This window comes from Periplaneta americana, chromosome 2 (assembly GCF_040183065.1).
Source record: "Periplaneta americana isolate PAMFEO1 chromosome 2, P.americana_PAMFEO1_priV1, whole genome shotgun sequence".
In the NCBI taxonomy this organism is placed as follows: Eukaryota; Metazoa; Arthropoda; class Insecta; order Blattodea; family Blattidae; genus Periplaneta; species Periplaneta americana.
In genome coordinates, this window is record NC_091118.1 from 47756474 (window position 1) to 47784077 (window position 27604).

Below are 27604 nucleotides of genomic sequence, written 5' to 3' on the forward strand. Positions count from 1 at the left end.
AGCTCAATACGTAGTAAATATGCATCCATAGATAGTTGCTAACCACTAGGATCGCTACTATCGCCTCATTACAGACAATGCGAAATAGTACCTGCACAGTCTATTGTTCCTAGCACCCTCACAACTCAAGCTTCGTGACTGCGGGCGCGCGCACGCACACGCACACACTAGACCAGCGATGTCAGACAGGGACTAAACGGAGAGGAGCGCTCCACTAGACTGGTTGCGTGCTCCGGTGTTTCCACAGACATAAGCAAGTTCAAGCTCCGATCTAGCTTCACAACCGGTAATGGAGCTTACAACTCTGACACTACTGCACTAGACTGTGCGAGACTGTGCTAGAATGCTGTCTTAGAAGAAAGAGAAAACGAATTCTAGCCTCACTCAACAAGCTTGAGCAGACACATTCTAGCTCTAGCTGCTTCGAACATGAATAGCCCACTCACCACACCTATCTCTTTCTTGATGAAAGACGCGGTTAATAAGATAAGCACAGTCACTGGCGTGTTGTAGGTTAATGAGCGAGATCTGTGATTCAGGGTCGCACTAGGGCATGGGTTCGAATCCCGTTTGGGATGATTCTCTGGTTTGGATTTCCAGAGGTTTTTAAGGCGAATGTCGGGTAATTTCATGACGAATTCTCAAATGCATTTAGCCTAAACAGCATTTCGCCATCACCAATTCCACCGAAGACAACTGCACAGTTGATATAACGTAAAAAATAAAACAAAGTAAACCGACTGGCTCGTTTGTAAAGAATTTGACGCCTGCTGTAGCAATTTTTCTTTATAAAATGTAATAATATATTGGGTCCTGAAAATTTCAACAGAATAAATTTAACCTAGAAATACAATTCAGAACACAAAAACACATAATTAATTTAATTTTAGCAGCAACGTAGCCACGTGAATAAAGCTGATTGACTCAAATTGGGTCCTTCATTACAGGCGCTATGTTCGGTTCAAGTTTGTCTAGTCTGGCGAAGTTCAGTATTCGCCGACGTTCACTCTGCAGAAGAAGGCCTTAACGTGTTTGTTTCACCTTGTAAAAATATTCGTTGTCCTCCACTCCTACACCTTTATGTTTTAACCGCTTAAGAATTTTAACACAGATCTTGCGATTAGTTTTTCCCATGAAATAAGACAAAATTTATAATGTCTCAGTTGCCCCTCTCATGTTCAAACATTGCAGAATAGTAGCTCAAACAGCATTTGTGACCGCATAAGCAGAAATACTCTAAAATGAGCCGCCTTCCAACATAACAGAATAGTTAAGTCCCAGATTCACTTCAGTAGCGTCCAGCTTCCTCAGGGTCAGAACCTAGGCGACACTTCATGGAATTTACGACCAGATCCAAGTAATACAACATATTTTATTTACAAAAATATTTGCTGTCCTATTATTCCAACATCTGTTATCCTTCGCGGTATATAACCAAGATATCCAACAATAACTTTAACAACTTGTTTTCACGTGCCACATTTTTTGGCTCACCTCAGTTACAAGGCTCTTCTGTCTATTATTTTTCAGCCTGTTTAGATAGCAAATTCTAATCGCACGGCTAAGAAACATCAGAGGACTTCATTTCATGAATAAATTATTACGGATTACTGCATTTTGTAAACATTTATATGGTTAAGTGTTCTTTGTCCCTTGTGGCAGCTCACAAATGGTGAGAAGATTTTTAAATTTAATTACTTACTTATACAGGTGCGTCAGAAAGAAAGGATGGATTTCACACGGCAAGAAAATTTTAAGGATTCATCAAATAAAAAATTTATTGTTATCAACAAACCCACCAATACATGCAGTTTATTTATGCAATACAACGTCAGCCATATGATGTCCTTGGCTTTCCATACAGGCATCGAAGCGTTTTCTGAAGTTCGCCATCAATTTCACAGTCATACCTGGTGGGATTGTCGCGATTTACTCACGAATCGCCGTCTTCAGTTCGTCCAGTGTGTGTGGTCGATGTTTACAAATTTCCGCCTTCAAATGGCCACAAAGAAAGAAGCCGCAGGGCACGAGATCTGGCGAATGTGCAGGTCAAAGAATGTCGCCAGATGCGAGATGATGTGCTCCGGAAAGCGCTCTTGTAGGTGATTTGTTGTTTGACGCGCGGTGTGAGCACTAGTCCCATCTTGTTGAAACCAAATGTCCTCAGCATCAACAGTAAGCTTGTTCAACCTTGGTTGCAGGAAAGTTGGAACATTTTGACGTAAGAAGCACCTGTAATGGTTACTGCACTGCCGTCATCATCCTAAAAAGTAAGGCGCACAAACATCAAATTCTGCTACAGCACATCAAACAGAAACTCTCTCACTGTGAAGAGATTTCTCGTGCAATTCATTAGGGTTGGTTCCTGCCCAATAACGGAAATTCTGTTTATTGGCACAGTCGGAGAGGTGAAAATGGGCTTCGTCACTGGTCAACAGAACGGTGGTAGGAGCCACTTTCGTGATAAAACGCAGACAACAATCCAACGGTTCTCCCTATCTCCTGCATTAAGTTGTTGCACAATTGTCATTTTGTGTGGGTGAAATTTAAGGTCCAGGTGCAATATGCGTCTTACCGTAGCCTCGGACAATCTCAATGCAATAGCATGTTTGTTGGCTCATCGTTGAGATGACTGGACAACCGACTGTCTTACTGTCTCCACATTTGCAGATGTACGCGCGCTTCATGGTCGTTCAGGTGATTTCTTCTTTAATGTTGAACCTGTAGTACGAAATGAAGCCATCCACTGCAAAATTGTGTTCCAAGTTGGAATCCTAGAGTGACGTCAGATCTCGTAATGAGTCCTGAGCGCCGATCACAGACTCTTCATTTTTCAAAAATGTCTCTATGATGGACGCACATTGTACGCCAGACTACTCCTTGTTCTCAACTGAAACTGCATTCTCTCGCTGACCCAAAAATCGTGCCCCCCCTCACTCCATCCCTCCCCTGGCTGCGTATCGTAAGTTTGAAATCCATCCGTTCTTTCTGACGCATACTTTATTTGGCTTTTAAAGAACACGGAAGTTCATTATTATTTTATTATTATTATTATTATTATTATTATTATTATTATTATTATTATTATTATTATTATAGCTAAGCATTTTTATATCACTACATTGAAGTTGATTAAAAATACATTTCTAGGCAGGTATATCTTACACTAACATGGACCGTGACGGCATTTTTCGCTATCAAGTTCCAGATACACTGCAATTTTTAATTCCCTGCCTTGTTGCAATCTCGCTTGTCAGTCCAGATGTTGGCCCACACAGACGTCTGTTTCCAACGTTAGGTAACTTTCTGGAGACAGCTTGCCGATATTTTTTGCAAGTATCCCTATCAGTAATGGACAAGGCTCGTTTACATTATGGCTTCATTTCTTTTCCAATAGCAGCCATCCCCTGCGGTGGCTAAGTGGTCAGATCTTAATCCTATCACGCAGAGGGTCCGGGTTCGAGTCTCGGTTAAACCTGGGATTTTTCATTGAAAAATTTATAGTGACACTTGTGGCGGACAAGGTCACAGTTGAGGTTTTTCTCGGGGTTCTCCTCTTTCTCCATATTGGTCATCTACATCAATATTTCTACATTTCCCCATTTCCCCGAACGCCGGCTAGCGACACACGGAGGGGGCTGGCCTACGGCTCGAAACCTGAGTACGCTGCGAACCTTAGTGTAATCAGCCGATGTGGGTTTGGGAATACACCTAGTTTGAGAGTTAGCGCAATAGATCGTGAAAGGTCGTAGTGTTCTCCTCCCGAAATTCCATTTCATTCCGTTCCTTTCCTATGGCAGCAATACTGGGGATTTTTTGAACCAGTAGAAGTCGAATCTAATTTAGACTACTGAAAACAACTTGCAACGACAATACCACCTTTCCAAGAATTTCTTTTTTATACTCTTATATTGACAACCGTGTTCATACATTTCCTTTAACCCGTAATTTAGTCTTTCAAAACGACAGTCAGGATGTTATAATAACAGCGAACTGGTGACATGCATGACAGAACCAATGATTACACAACCATTACCACTATGTTTATTAAAACACAGCATAAATAACAAAACTAACAAAGTAATTATTCATGCACAAGGTAATGTCGAGTCAGCATGCACTTTGCTTCACGACATATGAAATAACATGCAAACTATTCTATGACCACAGCCTTCTACATCGATGTTCCAACTATTAGTCCCTCTTGAAAAGAGGGGCACGGGCTGGCGGCGAAACAGATTCATTCTATGTAAAACGTATAGGATGCCGGAAAGTAAAACCACGTACTTAGTACTCAATAGGCCTACTATTCGCAGGTACGCAATTTAATTGTTGAAGAAAAATGGTGCCTCTTTCGATCTACTTCTTCTGTAGTAATTATTACGAGGAAATTTACTTAAAAGTCATTAAACTGTTATTATACGTGAATAAAATTATAACAGTTTGTTGCCTAATGACCAACAGTTCGGCCAACTTCTATTAGATATTACTGGCACCGGTATGACAAATTTATAACCTTTCTTTATATAAATTTTATTAATAAAGTTGACTTTCAGTAAATTTAGAATAGCTATATATTTTATTTTTGTATCATTTATTGGTTTTAATACAATAACAAGATTCACAGACTTTCAAATCAATGGACATTGTTTAAAAATAATGTCAGTGTAATTACAGAAATTTGTAATTTTGTACTATACATTCTCTGTTGCAGAGAAATAATATAAAGAGTATAGACACGAATGTACAATAATTGAAGAGACTTCGAGAGTAAATAATGATAACCCATATTTACAAATTGTATACATTTTAATTTTTACTATAAACACGAAAGTATTGTCATTTCAAACAGAATAATCCAATCATTGTTAACATATTTACATAATTATTTAACCAAATCAAAGATAATGTAGCTTATACGCTGTTAACAACTAGAAAACTATCAATCTCAATTTTGAGGGTTATCACTATTTACCCCCGAGGTCTTCAATTCATTTGGGTCGACACCCCACTGGAGAAAACTTTGCGGGTGTCCATGACTTTGTATATAAGCTTATTTAGCAAAACCGTCAACACAAAAACTAACAACTGTACAGTACAGCAACATAGACAAAATGATTTGTATTGTTGAAAATATATTCAATGATGTATTCGCGAAATACGGAACTATTTCAAATTAAAAACATGAACTTACAAATTATTTGTATTCCTCGCTCTGTTATGGTAGAGTTCAATATTCACTATTTTGTTTAGCCTACATTAATATTCTATAACATGAACGATAATGGTACAACACAGGACAGAAAAAACCGCAGTGGAGTGAAATCTGGCTCTTAAAGTTCGAAATTTCAAATTAAAAACATCAACTTAAAATTATTTGTTTTCCTTGCTCTGTTAGTAGAGTTCAATATTCACTATTTTGTTTGTCTATAACATGAACGACAGTGGTACAACATAGAACAGAAAAAACAGCAGTGGAGTAAAATCTGGCTCTTAAAAGTTCGAACATGTCTAGGGAATCCACATTAAGAGATGCAATAATAACGTATTTTTATGGTAGGTATTTCTAGTCACGTAATGAAAGTGGATTTCTTTAAAAGTTTCGGAACTCCTTGTTTGTTTTCAGATACTGCACAGATACCTAGCTGATAGAGTCTCATATAAAGTTTCCACATTTGAAAATCTCAAACTGTTGAACGTATTGCTGTAACACGAGATAAAGAAGAAACACTGCACTTGCCACTCTGTCGCTTTAAAAGTGTCAAACAATGTAGCCTACAATCATATCAAAAGAAGAAGAAAAATGTTTTATGCTAGAGTAGACGAAATTAACATACTGTATATTTGTAAAACAAAACGCCTAATATAGCAGTTTTATTGCAATTCGTTAGTCAAAAGTATTAGGTAGCCTAATTATTTTATTAATCAGTGAATATAAATACGATAAAAAAGGGAATTTAAGCTTTATATTACAAAAAAGTCTGAAACAGTTCTTTTTAATATTATTGCAAACTCCGATAAGTATATTAATTAGCAATATATTTCAAAATCATCAATACTGCGTCGTTACGTTAAATGTAACGAATGACGATTCTCATCTACTAAAGTACCAAAGCTCAAATAAGTCACTAGGAAATATTTATCGATGTTTCGAACTACATTCGTTCCATTTGAAAGGAACGTTACACAAATATTTGAATAGTCGCAACGGGATTGTATAAAGACTACGTATCATGAAAAATGTCTGAATGATCAATATAATACTATTTATAAATGTAATTGAGAGAAAACAACTCGAAAAACAAAAGTTAAACAACAGAGGAAGCGACACGAAATTTTTTATTATGCTTGACAAATCGACTGTCATATGGCTACCATAAGGTTCGTGCGAAGTTCAATAATTACTACTATGCCCACAGAATACGGTCGAAGCAAGAGTCAACTGACAGCTGCTTCGAACTGGTATCCAACATTCTAAATCATTATGAATAGATGCATGAATTCCCTTACCTCCAAGAACATCTTCATTAGTTGACTTCGGAGTGGATGTCATTGTATCACACACATCAACAAAACACTTCTACAGCAGAAAACGAACTGACAGATAACCGTATGCCAACTAGAAACATATATGATACTCGATGATGCTTACTGGCGACGCTTTGTTTTGGTAAGATATAAACAATGACGTCACAAACAGTCTCTAGTGAACTGATATATTGGAGGAAGATATGTACACATAAATACATAATACAGCTCACTACAATTTAAACGTTAATAAAGTAACGTATAAAGTATAAGTTATGATAATATTGGAATGAAATTAATAGTTGTATGTAAAACAATTTGCGTTTTTAAAATACTTATTTGAATCAAGAGTGCTGAAACTAGCGGAATATCTCCTGATAGATGGCAGCAACTGTTTGGCGTTGAACAGCTGATTGTATTTTGTAAGACGTATTGCTAGGTTTGTGTGAGTGTTATTTGGTTTAAATTGATATAATTTGTGTTGGAACTGTTTACACGGTAGGCGCAGATTAAGGAACATATAATCAGACTATTATTATGTTGTTTTTAAAACATCTTATTTGCATATTAAAGTAAAGAAAGCATTATTATCATTGGTTATCGGGTCTTGTGTTATGAGGCCTAAATTTGTTCTTCGAAAATGGTCGCTAAGAACTGTCAGCATGACCTACAGACAATTTTTAAGTTAAAACCATTTTCATTATGTTCCATGTTGTATTTGGTTAGATAAAGTTATCAATAACATGACCACATACATGGACGCTTTGTATAAATAGTCTATATGTTTCTAAATTTTAGTTGTGTCACATCCATATGCGTATTTTCGGTACACAAGGAACCAGTGTAACCTACTTAGAGGGCATTCAGCGATTTTGTTATTCCGACATAATTGTACTCAAAAATACCGGCGAAAGAAATCATTATTTTGCAAAGTTAATGTTAATACTATTTATAATAATTATTTGTATTATAGTATAGTAATTTTGTTTCTTTACTGAACAATACAGTCTTTGTTTATTAACAATTATTGTAATAATGGGCAATTCCATGGAAACTGTGTATCTACTAAATTCGAACTGCTGTGGATATGCATATAACCGACTGGTTTTTGAGGGACGACATATCTTAATTCAATCTTAATATATATACTATAAATTGAAATAATTTTTTCATATCATAGAATAAGAATAGGCGAACCTAGCGCATGGTAAGTTCACGTGATTTTTAAAGTGAAAATCGTAAAATTTATAAGGGATTTATTTTTTTTGGAGATGAAATTTAATATTTAAGGCACCATACTTCATTAAGCCATGGTAAGATATTCATAAAAGACTAGTATTTTCTCTGGACCAAAAATACAATACAAATTGAGAAAAATCACTTCTTATTTCTTTTAAATGTAATTGTTATATATTTCAATTACATACAAATTACATTTACCCTGGATTTAGTCGAGCTTCAATCCAACTTCAGTTTTATGTTCTATCTAACCAACTTAATTCGGCATGTAATTTTATGTTTGTTTGGGGAGGCTGGCGCCACCCCTTCGCTCTCAAACATCCATTGGCGCTTAATGAAAATAAAAAAATAGCATTCAAACTAATTAGGCTAAATTCACAAAGAAATCTAGTAGTCAAGTTAGCGGAAAAACGACGTGTTAGGTAATAGGTTGGCCTCTCCTACCCAGTTACCGAAATAATTATTTCGAAAAATAATTTAAAGTGGCTTTTTTGTATTCTTTGGTATAGACCGCAGCATCTTAAGCTTGATGTCATTAAGATGTGGGTCATGGTTTGTCTCTGTATCCAGTACACCACTTCCATGAAATTATCTAATAGTGTACCGGTAATGTAAATATAAGAATCTTATTCAAACGTTTCATTGTGTATTTCACGTAGAATATGCAAGGAATTTAAAAATAAATTAGGGGCTAATTAGCATGCGTTAAAATATTGCATTGTGTATCTACTTTGAACTAAACCAGAACCAATATACAGTCATTTGGAGTAACTTTGTACCACTTCTATCAAATTTTTCTACTTACCTAAAATAGTGTCTATTGAAACTGATGTTTAAAAACAAATTATTTCAGAAAACTACTTATTTTATAGGTTAAGACATAATAAACATGGCCATTGCTATCCTCCTTTTGATTTCTTGGCAGCAGCAGCTCATGTTACTGCTTATAGTACACCCCAAGTATTTTAATCTGTCCATTTGCTCTACTGTCTCATTTAGTATTTGCATGTTTACCTTTTTTATTTTTCTTCCTATGACCATGGTCTCAACATATGACTCAGTTAAGAGAGAAGTTTTATGTAATATTCTTATTGAATTTTTTATTCCCAAGAAACTTGTTTGATTAATTAAAATGTGTCTCAGAGAAACTTACAGCAGAGTCTGTATAGGCCAGTTTCTATCTGCTGCTTTCCAATTCACTGCAGGCTTGCAGGCTAAAGCAAGGAGATGCACTGTCACCTTTACTTTTTAACTTCGCTCTAGAATATGCCATTAGGAAAGTTCAGGATAACAGACAGGATTTGGAATTCAATGGGTTACATCAGCTTCTTGTCTATGCGGGTGACGTGAATATGTTAGGAGAAAATCCACAAATGATAAAGAAAAACTCGGAAATTTTACTTGAAGCAAGTAAAGCAATAGGTTTGGAAGTAAATCCCGAAAAGGCAAAGTATACGATTATGTCTCGTGACCAGAATATTGTACGAAATGGAAACATAAAAATTAGAGATTTATCCTTCGAAGATGTGGAAACATTCAAATATTTTGGAGCAACAGTAACAAATATAAATGACACTCGGGAGGAAATCAAACGCAGAATAAATATGGGAAATGCTTGTTATTATTCGGCTGAGAAGCTTTTGTCATCTAGTCTGCTATCAAAAAATCTGAAAATTAGAATTTATAAAACAGTTATATTACTGGTTGTTCTGTATGGTTGTGAAACTTGGACTCTCACTTTGAGAGAGGAACAGAGATTAAGAATGTTTGAGAATAAGGTTCTTAGGAAAATATTTGGGGCTAAGAGGGATGAAGTTACAGGAGAATAGAGAAAATTACACAATGCAGAACTGCACGCATTGTATTCTTCACCTGACATAATTAGGAACATTAAATCCAGACGTTTGAGATGAACAGGGCATGTAGCACATATGGGCGAATCCAGAAATGTATATAGAGTGTTAGTTGGGAGACCAGAGGGAAAAAGACCTTTGGGGAGGCCGAGACGTAGATGGGAGGGTAATATTAAAATGGATTTGAGGGAGGTGGGATATGATGATAGAGACTGGATTAATCTTGCACAGGATAGGTACCGATGGCAGACTTATGTGAGGGTGGCAATGAATCTCAGGGTTCCTTAAAAGCCATTTGTAAGTAAGTAAGTATGACCATGGTCTTCGTCTTGTTTGTATTTATCTTCATCCTTTACTGCTCACAGATGTCATTTAGGTCCAATAGCATATCCCTTAGTATCGTCTCCTATTCTGCTAACAATGCCATATCAGCATCTTATGCACTTTATTCTTCTTCCTCCTTATTCCTATGTTCTGCAAACAGTTTTTCACTAAAGCCTCCAAGTAGATGTTGCACAGGGTTTGTGGTATAGGGAATTGGTGTCTTATTTCTTTCCCTATTTCATGATTTTGATTTCTAATGTTTGCTATTTAGAGTCAGAATTTCGTTGTTTGCAACAGTCAATTCATGGAGGTAGGCCTATCATGATATTAAATCAATCATTCTGTCATATCCCAGACATTTAATTACTTCTGCATTAAAGGCATAAAACACATAAAGCTATAAAGATAGCATTCTTACCTAAAATAAGTCCTGTAAAATTTTCCTGTAAAGGGTTATGCTTCTTATTGTTTTTCCTCCTCATTCTTCCCTTCCTCCTTTTCCTCCTCCTCTATCTCTCTCTCTCCCCCCCCCTGTACTCTTCTCTCCTCTCCCTCTTTTTGTATCTCAATTCAATCCGACATTTCAATTGAAAGCATTTTCATTTAGTGTCATCTCCTGAAGTAGTACAGAAGCTGTTTTGTAAAGCTTTTCAGACAAAAATAGAGAAAGCACAGAGTACATTAAATGGTTTCTTATTGAAATACTACTTTCATTGCATACTGCAATCAATTTAAAGAAGCTTATCGTTATATCAATATCCAGTCTTCACTTTTGCTTTAAGTATAAATATTTAATACTGGTAATTAATTATTTCATTCTTCTATTATAATACTAACAGTATAAATGGATATTATTCAAGGTTGAATACTATTCCTATAAATTAGACATTTTGTTGTCAAGTAATATTATCCATTTGCCAACTTTTTTAAGATACCGGTAACAAGGTAGTGTAAGTCTACTACAAAATAAAATACATCAATTCAAATTTTGCTCTGCATCTCGTCAACTTTTAAAGCTATTCATCCATTTGAAATTTTTAAGACAGATTAATGAAACTCTGGTAAATATAACCTGTAAAATGTAATGTTCTAGTAAACATGTACGGTAATAATTTTAATAAAATACATTAGAAAACATCTTGTAAAAAAAACTGAAAATACTGAAACATGAGATATTAATTTTTCAGATTTCCAAAAAATAATACCTCATTTTGAAGCTAACATAAGGAAATGATTCTAGTTATCAAAATTGAATGATGTCTGCAGGGGGTGTGAAAAAATTAATTCAAATCCCTCCACTAGTTTGAGAAAAATTATAGGTCTATCTCAGTGTTCTCAATTTTTTTTTAAATGAACAAACTTTCAAAACCTGACATGTCCATTTTCAGAAAATATAATTCGGATGCCAAAAACTTACATCTGTGTAATGAACAAAATATTTTCTGTGGTGAAATTGTTGTTTAGTCAACTGTTCGAAGACAGGTTTGAATCTCATAAGTAACACCAATAAGACGTCACTCATGAGACAACTAGGCCAGGAGGTAATGGGGTAGGGTGGCCAGTTCCTTTCCCTCTCCAATGCATACATCACCGATTAGCTACATATCCCACTAATCAGACTTCAGATGCATACAAACAATTACTGTTCTTCCTCTGACACATATCGTCAAGTGAGATGTATTGCTTGATAATAATTTGTGGTAAAATATTATTAAAGATTATTATTATTTTTTTTTTTTTGCTATAGGTTATTATCAAATTTCACTATAGAAAAAAAAATCGTTTATTTCGAGACACATTTGCGGCATTTTCTGAAAAGTGAAGTGACATGTCAGGTTTTGAAAGTTTGCTCCTGTTAATATTTTACTAAAATGATTATATGTGCACTAGAATATTAAAATTTATAGGGGAATTTATCAGGATATTCCTAATCTGTTTTAAATATTTCAGATGGTCATTTTTAAAAGTTGATATACAGAGCAAAACGTGGGCTGAATAATTTTTCCCTCGAAATTATTCAAATCAACTTTACAGGGAGTTATACCTGAAATATTGATTTGCATAATACACGTCACTGTTCGTTAACAGAAAACCACAATTTAAGTCGCACGGAGTTGTGTGCACTCAAAGTTGGTTGCTTGACGGTTGTCAGCCCACTTTGAGGTCTGTGGATATAGAGGGAAAAATTGGATCGGTGTCGGTTAGAGTTCCCGGGTAGCTCAGTGGTAGAGCGTTGGTACGTCAAACCAAAGGTCCCGGGTTCGATACCCGGCTCCGGAACAATTTTTCCCTCGAAATTATTCAAATCAACTTTACAGGGAGTTATACCTGAAATATTGATTTGCAAAACGTGGGCTGGTTTTTAGTAGATTTACAGAACTTTCTTGTTTACCTTAACCTTCGCATTACTGAACAAAATTATTCACAATTTTACTGCATGGGGTCCATTTTGGACCCGTGCTTATTTATTGTTATGAGTGTCAAATATACAGTTTTACATTACATGTCTTATTTATATTAAACATTACCAATTTTTGACCCATTATGAGCAATAGAACATTTTTCAGTGCTACCAACTTTGACATTTTATATCAGTTCAGTCTTCATTGTATTTAGCGCATTGGCTTATAATTGTCTTTATGGAATGACTTTTGCATGCCCACAGTTGACATTTTCCACACCTAAATTCTGTCTTCTTGTCTGGCATTCTGGGACACATGTGACGACCCCTTTTTTCTTCACTTTGATGGTGTGTTTGATTTCAGTACGATAGCTTCCATTGCTACACGAATTGGCTTCTTGAGGCTGCAATTCAAAGCCCTTTCTATAACACGCGGTCGCACCATTTGATCTCCAAGTTCCAACAAGAAATTCCATCGACGATGTAGCACCTTAGTCTTTTTTTATTTTCTTTTAGTGGGTTATTTTACGACGCTGTATCAACATCTCAAGTTATTTAGCGTCTGAATGAAATGAAGGTGATAATGCCAGTGAAATGAGTCCAGGGTCAAGCACTGATACTGTCTTCCTCCGATGAGTTTAGCGCTGGGACCTGAGGTATTCTTCCTATCGGTGCAGGGGGGTTGCAGGTAGATTCTTTTGTTGCTACAGCCAAGCCGAGCCGAGCGGAGTGGGAAGTATTAATCGTCCAAGAATATGCAGTCTTCAGTCTTCTCCCTGATGTTAGCTATGTTAATATTATGTGAATTACTCATTAAATATTTCACCATTACAAGTCATTTTTAAGGAAACATGCTGTGGAAAATTTTTGGTTTTATTCTATTGGAATATTAGAATATGTGTGATTGGTATCATGAAAAACAGATTCCTATAATGTCATGCGAAAATCATTTGTTGGTGATATCTTAAATTACAAAATCAAGTAGTTATACTTCTCAAGTGTACAGCAGTACAGTATACTTAAATTGATTACTTTACAAATTTAATTCAATTCTATTAATCACTAAATGTTATAGTATGATTGTTCTTTTCATTTATATTATTGTGGTTGTATTATGATTTTTCTTTTTATTTATTTTATTGTATTTGTATTTCTGGTGGTGAGATGGCCTTAACTTCACCAAAATAAATAATAGGCCTAAATAAGTAATAAATGAATAAACAAACAACAAACAAATAAATAAATAAATAAATAAATAAAATTTTCTACAATACTTTCCTGCTCTGAACACATAAGTACGAATGGTTGTATCTCTATCTCGCCAAAAATACGTTAGAAAACTAATAGGCATACTGCTCTCGTAAATTGGGCGAATGTTTTCAGTATGATTGTACTTCCTTCTAGACTGCCGCTGTCACTGTTCCCTCCCACTCCAGTACTGCGCTAGACTAGTCGAAACCGCATTCCTCTCAGCACTAAACTCCTCAGAGGATGACAGTAGTTACCCAGCATTTGCTCATATTGGGTTGAGAGAAAGCCCCGGAATAAAACCTCAACTAGGTAACTTGCCCCAACCGGGATTCGAACCTGGGGTCACTTGGTTTCGCGGTCAGACGCGCTAACCGTTATTCCACATGTGTGGACACCTTAGTCTTCCAATCTGAATGCTTCAAGAGCCAAAGTACGAGTGCATTTATGCATTATGTTTATCATGTTGGAAAAGGGTCTGAAGGGTCACTGACATGTTCCTCCACACATCGTGTAATCTCTTGCCAGTTTGTCGACGATATCTACGTCAAGAGGGAAAAACTGCTGCCAATATAACTGTAAAGGGCAATAAACAGCTTGGGATCTATCAACAATGTGTTTCCCAGCTGCGTAAAGTCAGTTTTTGTGAATATTAGCTCCATCACAGTTATAACGATATGAGGTCCATTTTGGTCCACAATTTTTTAATAGTACAGTCAACTCCAGATATAGTGAACCTCTGCGGACTTTCATATTTAGTTCACTATATCCGAAGTGTCTCTCCCCTAACCTTAAATGATAGAAATTAATGAAATTGTGAACAAGAAAATAAAATATTTCATTTTTGTGGAATGAATTACAATGTATACCTACTGTTACTGACAGTTGATATACTCTTGGGTGAAACCAATGCAGTACCCCTAATGTTGTTTTCTAATGCTGGATACTAGGTAGTGAAGCCAAGTGTCATCCTGTACTCATATATCACCATCATATCTTAGTGACACCATCATACTTAGGCAGGGCTGATCATATTAGGAAGTTTAAATGCAGAAAACAAAGAATGGACGTGGTAAAATTTTCCTTTGTTAACCGCACAATAGTAGAATGGAACAGCTTACTTGCTGCAATCTTTCAGGGTGGTCCTCTCAAAATCAATACGTTAAAGGAAAGGTTGAGAAGATTAGACTGAAAATGTAATTGTAGGTGCAGTGTAATTATCTAAGTTGTGTCATGTAATTAAGTTGATATGTAATTATGCTCAGTAACTTTCGGTGCTGGACCCCGGACTCATGTCACTGGCATTATCACCTTCATTTCATTCAGACGCTAAATAGCCGAGATGTTGATACAGCGTCGTAAAATAACCCAATAAAAACGTAATTTATTAAGATGATATGTAATTAATTAAGGTGATATGTAATTAAGTTGGTAATAGTTGGGTTTAATAGAAGTACTTATAAGTTAGGTTTACTTTTGCTTATTGTAGGCATTATTATAGCGTATTTTTATTTATAGTCCTAGGTTTATTACATCTATTTATTTAGAATTAGGCCTAAATTTACGTATATTTTATTTTTTTATTGCTGTAATTATTGTAAATTTTATTAATATAATTATTGTAATGTTATTGTATATTATATATCACTGCCACCATGTATATTCAATTGTAGTGTTCGTACATACATACATACATACATACATACATACATACATACATACATACATTCCCTAAATGGTTTCATTTTGGAGGGTTGGATATTTAGTGATATTCATGATCCATTTCTCATTTTGTCTGCATATGGGAAGTTGAATAATTCCTATAGGCCTATGCAAATTCTTTTCATGCATTCTTGACTTGCAGTCAGTCTGAAGACTGCTACTGCAGATTTTCTAGATGTATCTAAGATTATGTTTGGATTATAGCATATTTCTTTCTATCTTTTTCCCCCTTTAGGAGTTCTTGGTTGTGTATTTTTTGTTTTATACAGTAATAGTATGAATCTTTTGACTGATTAAAAGAGTAGATTTTCTGTAGCTCGTCGGGGCTCGAACCCAGGCCACCTGGATGGAAGACCAGCATGCTAGTGCTTGAGCTACAGACATAACTTTGGAATGGAGGGAATATTGTAATTATTAAATCAAAGGGAGTGAAATACATTTCAAATTTAGGATATTTTTTAATTTTATGTATACATTAACAGAAAACTTGACAAGATGAAAATAACATAAAAGTCTCATAGTTTGAATTAAAAAATAGGGGTAGTGAACCTTAGATTCTTTTCTTATAGCACAGAACTTCACTCATTTACCCAAACAACATCGTTAGGCTACAATATTATATTCTTTGGAGGAGCACCATTAAAAATATTTATAGTGTTGCCATATTCTCGATTTAAACCCATATGTCTGAGAAGAATATGCAGAATTAAAGATTTATGTAAATAGAAAAAAGTTTTGGCGAGTGATTTTCGTTTCCTGTAATTCTACAATGAGCAGGTGTCCATTGAAGGATGGCTCTTTTGTTTAATTTTGCTAGCTGTAACATCATCTTGGACCATTCCTTGGCTTTAATGGATTTAGTTGATGTTTCTGGTGCTGTTGTGAGAATTGCAGTTTGGGATTCATGTGATATCACTTCGTTTTCAATTTTATTGATTTGGTATATAATAAATTTTTTAATGATACTATGAATTATGTCACTGGATACACATAGAGAGTGACAGAGAGGGAACTAGACTTGGTGATATTGTCAGATAGTAATTCACTTACACCTGTCTCACCAAAAGCTAGAACTCAGCATTTCTGACCTTTGACAATATCACATGAATTTTGGCTAGCTTCTATTTTCTGCTTGAAATAGCAGTATACTTTATAAATCCATTCCTTTGCTGTCTGTAGAACTCATCTCTTGTATCTGTGTTCTACAGGTCGTTTTGTCTTTGACACTAATATTTATTTATTTAATATAATGGGAGGATTACAATTTAATAAAAAAAAAGAAGAAAAATCATTATTCCATTAATTCCACCATTTTTGGTCTAGCTTCCCAGCATTTTAATGTCTAAGGAATTTCATAGAACTGGGCATCTCCAGAGTGTTCTCTGTCATTAACCTCAGATGAGTTAGAAAGGATGCAAGCTGACATCATAATTCTAAAGTGATGGAGATGTCCAGGACAGTCATGACCAATATTGAGATGGAAAAGCACGACATGTTTTTTGTGGTCTGTCTGGGGTGTTTTGAATTGATGCATTCCATTGTTTTTCGTCGGTTCTGTCTTCCAGTCCTTGAAAAATATGCGTTTCTAATCATGTCTTTTACTATTAACTTTTGAGACTGATGCAATGTGGTTTTCTAGGTGATTTGGGTAGAGAGGCACCCTTTTTGGCTAAAGCATCTGCATGCTCGTTTCCAGAAATATTACAATGACTTGGGATCCACTGAAATATGATTTTGTTTAATATTCTGTAAAGTGCGAGAATTTTTTGGCAGGCAGATATTTCAGAAGATATAGAAGTTGTGCTAACATTATACACTTTGATAAAATAAAAACCAAAACATACTTAAATCGCTAAGTTCGTTAGCATGTTGCACAAAGATGTGGTCTTGAGAGTGCTTCAATTGTAATGACGTTCATTGACTTTGTCACAGACTGTTAATGGTACACAGAGGATACTAGGATATCAGCTGTCGTTCAGATTTCAATTTTTCGAAAATGGTCAGACATTTGAGTTTTGTGTAAATATTATGAATAATTGTATTTATTTTAAAATTTAAAAATATCGTTTTATACTGGACACTATCATTTCTAAACATTACTGCAGGAGGTCTCTAAAAATCGATTTACATTGCTAAAAGTTATAATTTTTTTCTGTTACTAAACTATGAAATATTAAGAAGAAAATTAAGAAATAGTTTTAATCTTAATTCATTTGCTTAGAATTGTTTAGTGATAATAAATTTTCGTGATATAAATATTTAAGTATTAATAACAAAATTATTAATATAAAAAAATGTCACTTTCTCAAGTAGATCTTTCTTTTTGCAGGTATAACAAAGTGTAATGATAATGAAGATACCAAACGGGTCTGGCAATGGTTATTATGGCCATGATTCCTCTGTCATATCATACCTTTCTGATAGCTCAGATGTTGGCAATGGTGATGATGTCGATTCACCAACATTAGATGGCGATTTCTCAGAGTATATGTGGATGGAAAATGAAGAGGAATTTGACAAGCAGGTAAATGATTTGATTGAAATAGTGCATTTGTTTTAGTACCAGTATTCATCACTCGTGTCTTTTAAGGCATAAATGGTCCAGTACTTGGGTCTTAATATCACAAATAGTCATTTTATCAGAGAATTTGTTCCAGTTGCGTCCTGAGACAAGCATCTTATCTGTACAAAAGTGGCTGGTAATGACAGTATTTATAAAAGCTCGCATTACACTTGTAATCCTCATTCCATACAAGAAGACTCTGTATATAAACTTACTAGGCACTTGGTCAGTAATTGAGACTCGTTCAGACATGGTTTCTTGTAAATAGTTCTCTTAATCTATCACAAAATATCTCAATGTATGGTAATTTCATCACTATAGAATTTTGTTATTCTAGGTTTAATTTGTAATTCAGTAAATACAAAAATATTCTTTGTTCTTAACTTCTATGATAAATTGTCTAGCTTTCATTAATCAGGTAATCTTGTCGTACTTTAATTTTTATTGTAATTGTAATTGTAAATTTAATATTAATTGTAATTTTATTCTTCATATTATAGTTGTAATCCCCTGGTAGAGGGGCAAAGAAGGCCTGATGGCCTTATCTCTACCAGGTTAAATAAATAAATACTAAATACTAACAAATAATAATACTAAATAAACAAATATAACACAAAATCTTCTGTGCCCCGACTGCTGATTGTTTCCATGTTTGTGCCAGTAAATGAGGCCTGCATTGACACACATGGAGAAGTGACAGATGACATGACATAACATGACAGATAATTATTTTAAACTAACAACCCAACATAAAACATCGAATGCATGTGGGAATTTTATAAGATTATACTTACATTATCAAATGTCCACATCAGATATTAGTTTCTAAAGGATTTCGTCTCATGATGTTTGCACCCTGAATTAACTGGCAACTTGCTCAGCCATTATAGCTTTCACTATTATGTCACAGGATGTTAAAAACATAATATAATAGCACCGACACCGTATTCTAATACAGTACAGGAACTCATTGACTGACCACCATTCTCATCTCAGTGTTTGGATTAGTATTTGGAGCAATGACATGGCCATAGATAAATTACACAACCTCTTTGTCATCTTATCATGTTTTATTGCCAACCGTTTGTTACAGACTGTGCCTACAAATCACATTTTTCTTGACAGCTCTTATTAGTTTTCCAACTACTTCATCATCATTATTATTTTCGCCCATTTATTCAGAGCCTTATTGACTACTTGTTTCTGCCATTTGTCTCCACATCCAGTTTTAATTCCAGTTGCTTCAAATATCATATTTCTTTGGAAAATTCCGACACAGGACACATGGCCTAAAGTCAGGAGGATTTGCTCTTTGGATAAATAATGTGAATTAGATTAAAAAGTGTGAATCTTGTGTTTTTGATTAAACATTATCAAGCTCATCTGGTTGATAATGAAAAGAGGACTTTATGAGCCTTGTATTCCCTACCTTAGTGCCAAGTAAAACATCCCTCTCTTCAATTGGTCAGTAACAGGTTTACTTTTTGGTGCTCCGAGTTCTTTACCCAAATTTACATATAATTGTTTAAAACAATTATCAATACCATCTTTTGAAATTAAAAAAAAAATCATCTCTCAAATTCTTAAAGATTCCCTGCAGATTATGTAATTTCATTTATACCACTCAGGAAGTCTTAATTAAGGATATGTCATATGCTAAATTTTAACTAAAATCTTTTATTTATAAGTTTAATTTTAAGGTTATCTTTTAAGATTTTATTCTTTATTTTATAATTAATATCGACAGTGCTTAAGTATTACAATTTATTTTTATAACAATATTCATCTTTAATTCATTAGGCCTATATTAGGTATTAATTTCCGGATTCTTGTGGTCATCCTAAATTAAGGCTGGATGATTTATTTTTCTTTAAATATCTCTCTCTCCTATTTCAAATATAAACTATCGTAAAGTATGTGTTTTATGTTAAATGAAATTTGATTTAAATGTTTAGGAATGCATTGTAAGAACTTTGAACTAATTTTACATAATCATATTCCTGAAAGCACATATACCATATAAAAAAATTCCAGTTAGGATATAGTTTTACATGATGTATTAAGAACTGATTAGTTTGAGAGAGATGGTATATGATTGTAGAGACTAGATTAATTTGCTCAGGATAGGGACCGATGGCGGGCTTATGTAAGGATGGCAATGAACCTCCGGGTTCCTTAAAAGCCATTTGTAAGTAAGTAAGTATTAAGAACTGATAGCAGCTTTTTTTTTTAATGTAGTTTTGTGAAATGCTCTCCCTACCCCCATCTCATCGTTAGTACCCATTCTCTTTCCACAGAATCAGTAGACTTTTCAAACATGGCTACAAATACCATGCCTGGACAATATATTTCATGTTATATTAGACTTATTCAAGAACAGATACAGAGTACAGTTTTGTTTTATAGTAAGATTAACATTTGTTTTGTCTTTGACAATTCGCTAACCTTGTGGCTTTTATGAGTCTGTTATGGGAACCAAGGTTAATCTTAGAAGTAGCCAATCACAATCTGACACATCCTTCTCTTTGCCGAAGTTTCCAGGCAGTGCTGCAACATTATTGAATATATCACTGACCAACTCACTGACCGACCGACAGGCTCCTAGCAGTAGCAGCAAATTTGCAATGTTACCTTGCAAGCTGCATGGCTAGTGAGCTGTCAGAAGCCAAAAGAAACTTTAATTTCGCTTTCCAAAGGATGTAAAAGATTCTGTGTTATGGTAGTTTCAACAGATTTGTGCACTAATATTCGTGATATTCAGTCAAAAAATCCAGTTACAATTGAATAATTGCAAATCAAGATTTCAGGTATATCTCCCTGTAAAGTTGATTTGAATAATTTCGAGGGAAAAATTGTTCCGGAGCCGGGTATCGAACCCGGGACCTTTGGTTGACGTACCAATGCTCTACCACTGAGCTACCCGGGAACTCTAACCGACACCGATCCAATTTTTCCCTCTATATCCACAGATCTCAAAGTGGGCTGACAACCATCAAGCAACCAACTTCGAGTGCGCACTAACTCCGTGTGACTTTAATTGTGGTTTTCTGTTAACGAACAGTGACGTGTATTATGCAAATCAAGATTTCAGGTATATCTCCCTGTAAAGTTGATTTGAATAATTGATATAATTTCAGTTCTAATCCATATTTGGCTCTCAATTGCAAACTTCTTGTATTTTAGCTGTTCTTTTTTCACCATTTTGAGACACTTCGGATTGCACAGAATTGCGATAATCAATCAATTGGCATAATTTCATATCTTAAATAGCTAATGGATTACAACATCTGGTTTATTAATAGTTTTCTATGCAGTCACTGTGAATATGCTAGTCATACGCTATTGTATGTTTATCCACAAAAACAAGGTCACACCATATCTGAACGTGTATTAGAGATGCTCATATGCTATCATGCTATCCAGAAAAAAATCAGAAAAAAAATGCAAACTGAGTGATCTACAGACAGTATTCGTGAGATTAACACACTACTGGTCGTTCTTAAAACATTTCCTTCCATACTTGAAAATAACTTTATGTATTTATATTGTACATAATCAAATTGTTAACAAATCCTCATTACATACGATTATGACAAAATAAATATATTAATACGATATTATTTTCGAAATAAAGATTTAGTGGAAAACATCCAGAAATATAATAAACAAAATGAATATATTAGAAGATACTTAGGGAAAAGCATGAGGAAAGAGGTGAAGATAAGATTGCACAATGTAATCTCAAAACCTGCCCTTCAATATGGAAGTGAAACATGGTAATGAGAGAAGAGAATAAAAGATGAGTTGAAACCTCGGAAATGAAATTTATTCAAATCCTGGTTGGGGTTTTTTCCGAGGTTTTCCATCAACCACTTGAAGCAGAATTGCTGGGTAACTTTCGGTATTGGACCTTGGACTCATTTCGCCTTCATTACCATCATTCCATTAATCATCTTCAATAGTTACAAGTTGACCAGGAGGAGTGTAGCTCCCTCGGATAGATGGCACCTTGGTGGGTGTGAAATTGATGATGGCATAACCCTCTAGTTAAGGATGCAGCAGATTCATGCACGTGAATTGTGAACAGATACCATCGATCTGAAGAGACTGCAGAGGAACATCACAGGGAGGCCGAGAGGCATTCCTGTTCATGCGGACTCTGTCAGTCCTGGATGCTGTGGCTGAATTGATAAGCTGGTACCATACAGTGAATCACGTGCTTGATGAGCAGTCCTAAGGACTTCAAAATAATCCCAATATGAGGAGGTTGCACAATAAGCCTAAGGCTGTGGTGCTTGCCTACAGGCCATCTTCCGAAGGAAAAAAAGTCTCTCCAGGAGACATGCAGTATTTTCCTCCCCATCTTGCGTTGGCTTATTCTTAACATCTATGGTCCACACCTGTGGAGTAATGGTCAGCGTGTCTGGCCGTGAAACTAGGTGGCCCGGGTTCGAATCCCAGTCTGGGCAAGTTACCTGGTTGAGGTTTTTTCCGGGGTTTTCCCTTAACCCAATACGAGCAAATGCTGGATAACTTTCGGTGCTGGACCCTGGACTCATTTCACTGGCATTATCACCTTCATTTCATTCAGACGCTAAATAACCCAGATGTTGATACAGCATCGTAAAATAAACCAATAAAAAAAATAAAATTAACATCTATGTTTGGGTATTTGTAGGTAACTAGGTTTGGCTTCCATATAGCATGACTGGGAAGACGTAACTCTCCAAAACATCGACTTTTAGCTGAAGACTTAAGAATTTGTCAAGAAGGATGAATTTTAGAGACCAGAATTTGTTTCATCCCATCTTTATTCTTCTCTTGATCTCCTCACCTGAAGCTTCTTACATGGTTATTATTTGGCCAATATATATGTAGTCCACACCTGTGGAGTAACGGTCAGCGCGTCTGGCCACGAAACCAGGCGGCCCAGGTTCGAATCCCGGTCGGGGCAAGTTACCTGGTTGAGTACTATTAAATACGAGAAAAATTCGTACCGGCACCGGGAATCGAACCCAGGACCTCTCAGCTCTGCGCGCTGAGCGCTCTTACCAACTGAGCCATGCCGGGACACAATCCACGGCACCGGCCGAACCTCTCTCGTAATGTTATTTTACGGCCTTACTGCCTGCACTTGAGACGAAACACGTCATATATGCAGGAGCGCATATTTAAATGACTTTGTGGCCATATTCAACATCAGTTTCATGACAACTGCTAACGGTTTAATACATCAAATATTCATATGTATGAGGTCTCGCCCACCTCATGGAATATTACACGACTAATATGAATTAGTCTATTGTATTATTACTATTAAATACGAGAAAAATTCGTACCGGCACCGGAAATCGAATCCAGGACCTCTGGATCGTGTCCCGGCATGGCTGAGTTGGTAAGAGCGCTCAGCGCGCAGAGCTGACAGGTCCTGGGTTCGATTCCCGGTGCCGGTACGAATTTTCTTCGTATTTAATAGTAATAATACAATAGACTAATTCATATTAGTAATAGTATTCAATGAGGTGGGCGAGACCTCATACATATGAATATTTGATGTATTACCTGGTTGAGGTTTTTTCCGGGGTTTTCCCTCAGCCCAATCCGAGCAAATGCTGGGTAACTTTCGGTGCTGGACCCCGGACTCATTTCACCGGCATTATCACCTTCATTTCATTCAGACGCTAAATAACCTAAATGTTGATACAGCGTCGTAAAATAACCAAATAAAATAAAAAATAAATATATGTATTTTTGGGCATATTCGATATCTGTGTTGGTGAGAATAATGATTTCTGGTTTGTTAGAGAACAACAACAATACTAGGAGTGTACCCATTGCTTGTCATGAAGTGCTTAGGTGGCATGGAGATAGAGCTTCATGCTTTTATGACCTTGGCACTAGAATGAGGTGGTGCACTTGACACCATACTCCGATCACCTTTAACCCTCAGAAAAGACCAGATATTCAATGTAATAGGAAGCTGAATGAACCTTGGTGCCATTCTGGATGTTTTGACTTACAAATGGCTTTTAAGGAACCTGCAGGTTCATTGCCATCCTCACATAAGCCTGCCATTGGTCTCTATCCTGTGCAAGATTAATCCAGTCTCTATCATCATATCCTACCTCCCTCAAATCCATTTTAATATTATCGTCCCATCTAGTGAAAAAAATCTGTTCACCACTCGTGTTTGAAACTGAATTTAATATTAATTATAAATTAAACAATTTCATAAAGGTTACTGATGTCATTAACAATGTGTTTAAATCAAAACAAACTTTAACTAAAACTCGGATAAGATTGTGTAACATATTGGCTCTTTCGACTTTACTATACTGTTGTGAAAACGGGACAATGAAGACGAAAGATAAATCAAGAATAATTGCAGCAGAAATGAAATATTTAAGAAGAACATCAGGTTATACATGCAACGAATATAAAACAGATATATAAATTTTGGAAGAATTGAGAACGACATCAGCCTTTGAACAAATTTTAAATTATAAGTCAAAGTGGTTACAACATGTCATCAGTAGAATGCCTCACAACAAATTGAAATTCAAATTTATTCACAATTTACATTTTAAATGAATACATACGAATAGATACCCGAAATGAGCATATGCTCGAGCTCGGGTACAGTCCAGTAGTCTACATAAATTTTACAGAGATCAATAATTATGTTGATGATAGAAATAGTAACATCAATAATAATAATAATAATAATAATAATAATAATAATAATAGAATAACAGTGACTAAGATGATACAAAGATAGTAATACAAATTAATAATAATAATAATAATAATAATAGTAATAAAACAAAAATATTTACAATAATAAAAATAAATATTAAGACGGATAAAATAAAATATAAAACCACTTAGTGAGAGTTAACACAACTTAAATAAGCATATAATAACCAGGAAAAAAAATGATGAACTCGAAAATCAACATAAAAGTTCGTTGTATCGCAGACGACAGCAACCGCCGTATTGACATTGAGTTATGCATTATTGGTAGTAGGGGGGAGCCGAAGGTCTACGTAACTACTGTTCTCTTCGAATCTTCTCATATAATCATGGGAAGTTAATGCTGAAAAACAAAATGTCTACAAGTCAAACTGTTCATTATTACCAGGATAAATACAAATAATACTGAAATATATTAATCAAGTTTTAGTTATAGATCTCCCCTTTTGTGCAAGAGGTAACATATAAAAATATTTTATGAATGGCGGGGAAAATATAAATTTCAAGAACTCTCTAGTTACAGAGATAGTGACAAGTACAATCAAGTATATCTGTGACGATGCTAAGAAAATCATTTATTGGAGATATACACTGTTATTAATTAGGAAAATGATTTATCCTATATCCTACATTATTAAATTTATTATATTATTATATTATATCCTATATTATTAAAAAATTACACCCCGGCAGGTACAAGAAACTATGGAGGACCACTGAAGAGACTTCTCGACCTGTAACATGAGACTGGAATGGGCCAATCTGTGACCCAACTCCTTGGAAGCTATATGATGATGATGATGATGATGATGATGATGATGATGATGATGATGATATGTATGGAGTGAATTCTTTGTTTTCATGTAGGTAATGCAACAGCTGGAAGAAGAGGCGTTGATGGAACAGTGCATAGAAGCAATGCTTGAAGATGAACGTGAGATCCACAACATCCACAACCAAGCAATGGCAGCCAACAATGGTGTAGAAGCAACAGACGTCCATCAGCCATGGAGCACTGTTACTGACTACGTCCAACCCTCAAAGTAAGATATATTTGTTGCTTTTGTTTTTATCACCATTGTTTCTAGTATCTAACTTCTCCATATGGTCATCCAAAATGCGATTCATCCTTTACTTCACGTCATTGTCATGTCACTTCAACATCAGTTATTTATATTGATTTATTTATTGTTATATTCACAGCGGGATAACATTGCAAAATATTAACATAATACAGTGAAATCTCTCATTTACGGACATCGAAGGGACGTAACATCTGTTCGCATCTGGGAGATGTCCTTTATTGCGAGGGAGGCTCCCCAATGTAACAGTAAATTTATAATATGCATTATGTATCCCTTCACGCTTTAAATGAATGTATTACTGTAGTTTAATTCTAAATACAGTCTACTGTACTACAGTAAATTCTTTGCAACTTTGAACTACAGTAGATAAAACTGAAAAAGGAAAATACAGTACTGTGTCATGCAATTTTATTCTAGGTCTACAGTTATACAGTACTGTAATTTACAGTTTTCAACTTAACCTTTACGTTCGGGTGCCATGTCTCTCGAAATAGAACAATTGATTAAAGTGAAGAGAATAATCCTATTAACCCTATCATGTGTCAAATACAATTTCACGATCGCAGAAACCTTGGACCCATCAGACAGGTTAAATTTTATAACTTTATCCACCCGTTTCCAGCTAACAAGGGGTAGCCAGCTGGGCTAGTGGTAGTCTACGAGACCCTTATGTTATGTTTCATGTTAAGGAATTTCTGTACAGTTCTCAAAACTAAATTTTCCATTTTTGTAACACATTAGGTCTTGAAATCCAAGTTCTATCCGCAGTCAGGAGGTAAAGCAAGCTTTAGGATTGTGAAACAGCTGTCCGTGTCCGTATCTGAGAGTGTCCATAAACGAGAGTTGAATTTATTATTATTTCTATATTATTTCAGTTGGGACATAAAAATCTGTCTGTATATGAGGAGTGTCCGTATCTTGGAGGTGTCCGTAATGAGAGGTTTCACTGTAGATGTTCTTTTATTTTTGAGAAAATGTTTTGACTTAACATGACAGTCCCATCAAATAAGAGAAGTTTTCGTCCTTCAGTCACTTAATTTTAATACTTTATTATTAATGATAATTAATACTTGTTATATCAGTTCTGAAAAAGGGCGCAAAACTTCATTAGAAGTTTGAAAATGGTGACAAATCGCGATGAAACTAGTTGCTAAAATGAAGCCCACAGTGACGTGCGGTGGCCCAACAGATTACTCAAGCAGCTGTGTAGTCAAGTTTTCTTTTCCTTCTTACTATTTGTATTTGATTAAAATACTTATAACATTACTATTTATAAAAATACGTTGGTATTTCGTACCAATTTTTTTTTTTTACAAAATCTATAAGATTAGGCCTACTGCAACTACTGCCAAAAAAATAAAAATACTATTATAAAAGACTACTCTTAGTATTGGTAAGTCGTGACGAGTTATTCCATCTTGTTGGGGAAACATGTGGCAATCGTCGACCCAGAAATTCATCAAGAAATTTTCTGGACTTTGATGATTTGGAGAAAAATGCTGCAGGGCCAGAAAGAGTAGCAAAAAATATACAGCATACGGGAATACATGAAGCACTTTGGGACAGTGCTAAATTTAAACAGTGTGCATAGCAGTGGACAAAGAGAGCTTGTGAAAAAGACGCCTTAATATTAGCTTGACACCATGTAATGAAGAGGCCATCACTGCACTTCCATCGTAGCTCTGTGCGACAAGTTTCTTACTGCAGTTTGAAAAGTCTTGAATATGTCATAAAAATAAGATCAGAATGTGCTGCCGCTGTTTTGTCCTCACCTACATCACGGAAGCACACAAACCGCTCTACTTTCCTTCAATTGTATATCAATAAACGAGAGAAAATTGTGATTTATTCGAGACGTGAGTTGTCTCATCAGCTAATATGGCAAAAA

At 35.3% G+C, this 27604-nt stretch overlaps 2 protein-coding genes and 2 non-coding genes across 5 annotated transcripts in view; 2 read left to right on the plus strand and 2 right to left on the minus strand.

Moving 5' to 3' along the window:
• The window catches only part of BNIP3 (BCL2 interacting protein 3), a 320761-nt gene extending 314096 nt beyond the window's left edge, over nucleotides 1–6665 (minus strand). The window contains exon 1 of the mRNA XM_069816817.1: nucleotides 6511–6665. Coding sequence (XP_069672918.1) covers nucleotides 6511–6553 — 43 coding nt within the window. The 5' untranslated portion in view covers nucleotides 6554–6665. The remainder of the gene's footprint in view (nucleotides 1–6510) is intronic.
• Nucleotides 6666–6900: 235 nt separating this feature from the next.
• The window catches only part of Paip2 (polyA-binding protein interacting protein 2), a 35006-nt gene continuing 14302 nt past the window's right edge, over nucleotides 6901–27604 (plus strand). The window contains exons 1-3 of one of the 2 annotated variants that reach the window (XM_069816842.1): nucleotides 6901–6973; nucleotides 17645–17839; nucleotides 25499–25674. In XM_069816842.1, the coding sequence (XP_069672943.1) occupies nucleotides 17660–17839; nucleotides 25499–25674 (356 nt within the window). In that variant the 5' untranslated portion in view covers nucleotides 6901–6973; nucleotides 17645–17659. Of the gene's footprint in view, nucleotides 7027–17644; nucleotides 17840–25498; nucleotides 25675–27604 lie in introns of both variants that reach the window. The other variant, XM_069816832.1, reaches the window with a different exon arrangement.
• On the plus strand, nucleotides 12153–12224 carry TRNAD-GUC (transfer RNA aspartic acid (anticodon GUC)). Its single transcript has one exon. It is a non-coding gene; the product is annotated as a tRNA-Asp (tRNA).
• On the minus strand, nucleotides 22873–22948 carry TRNAC-GCA (transfer RNA cysteine (anticodon GCA)). The gene has a single exon. It is a non-coding gene; the product is annotated as a tRNA-Cys (tRNA).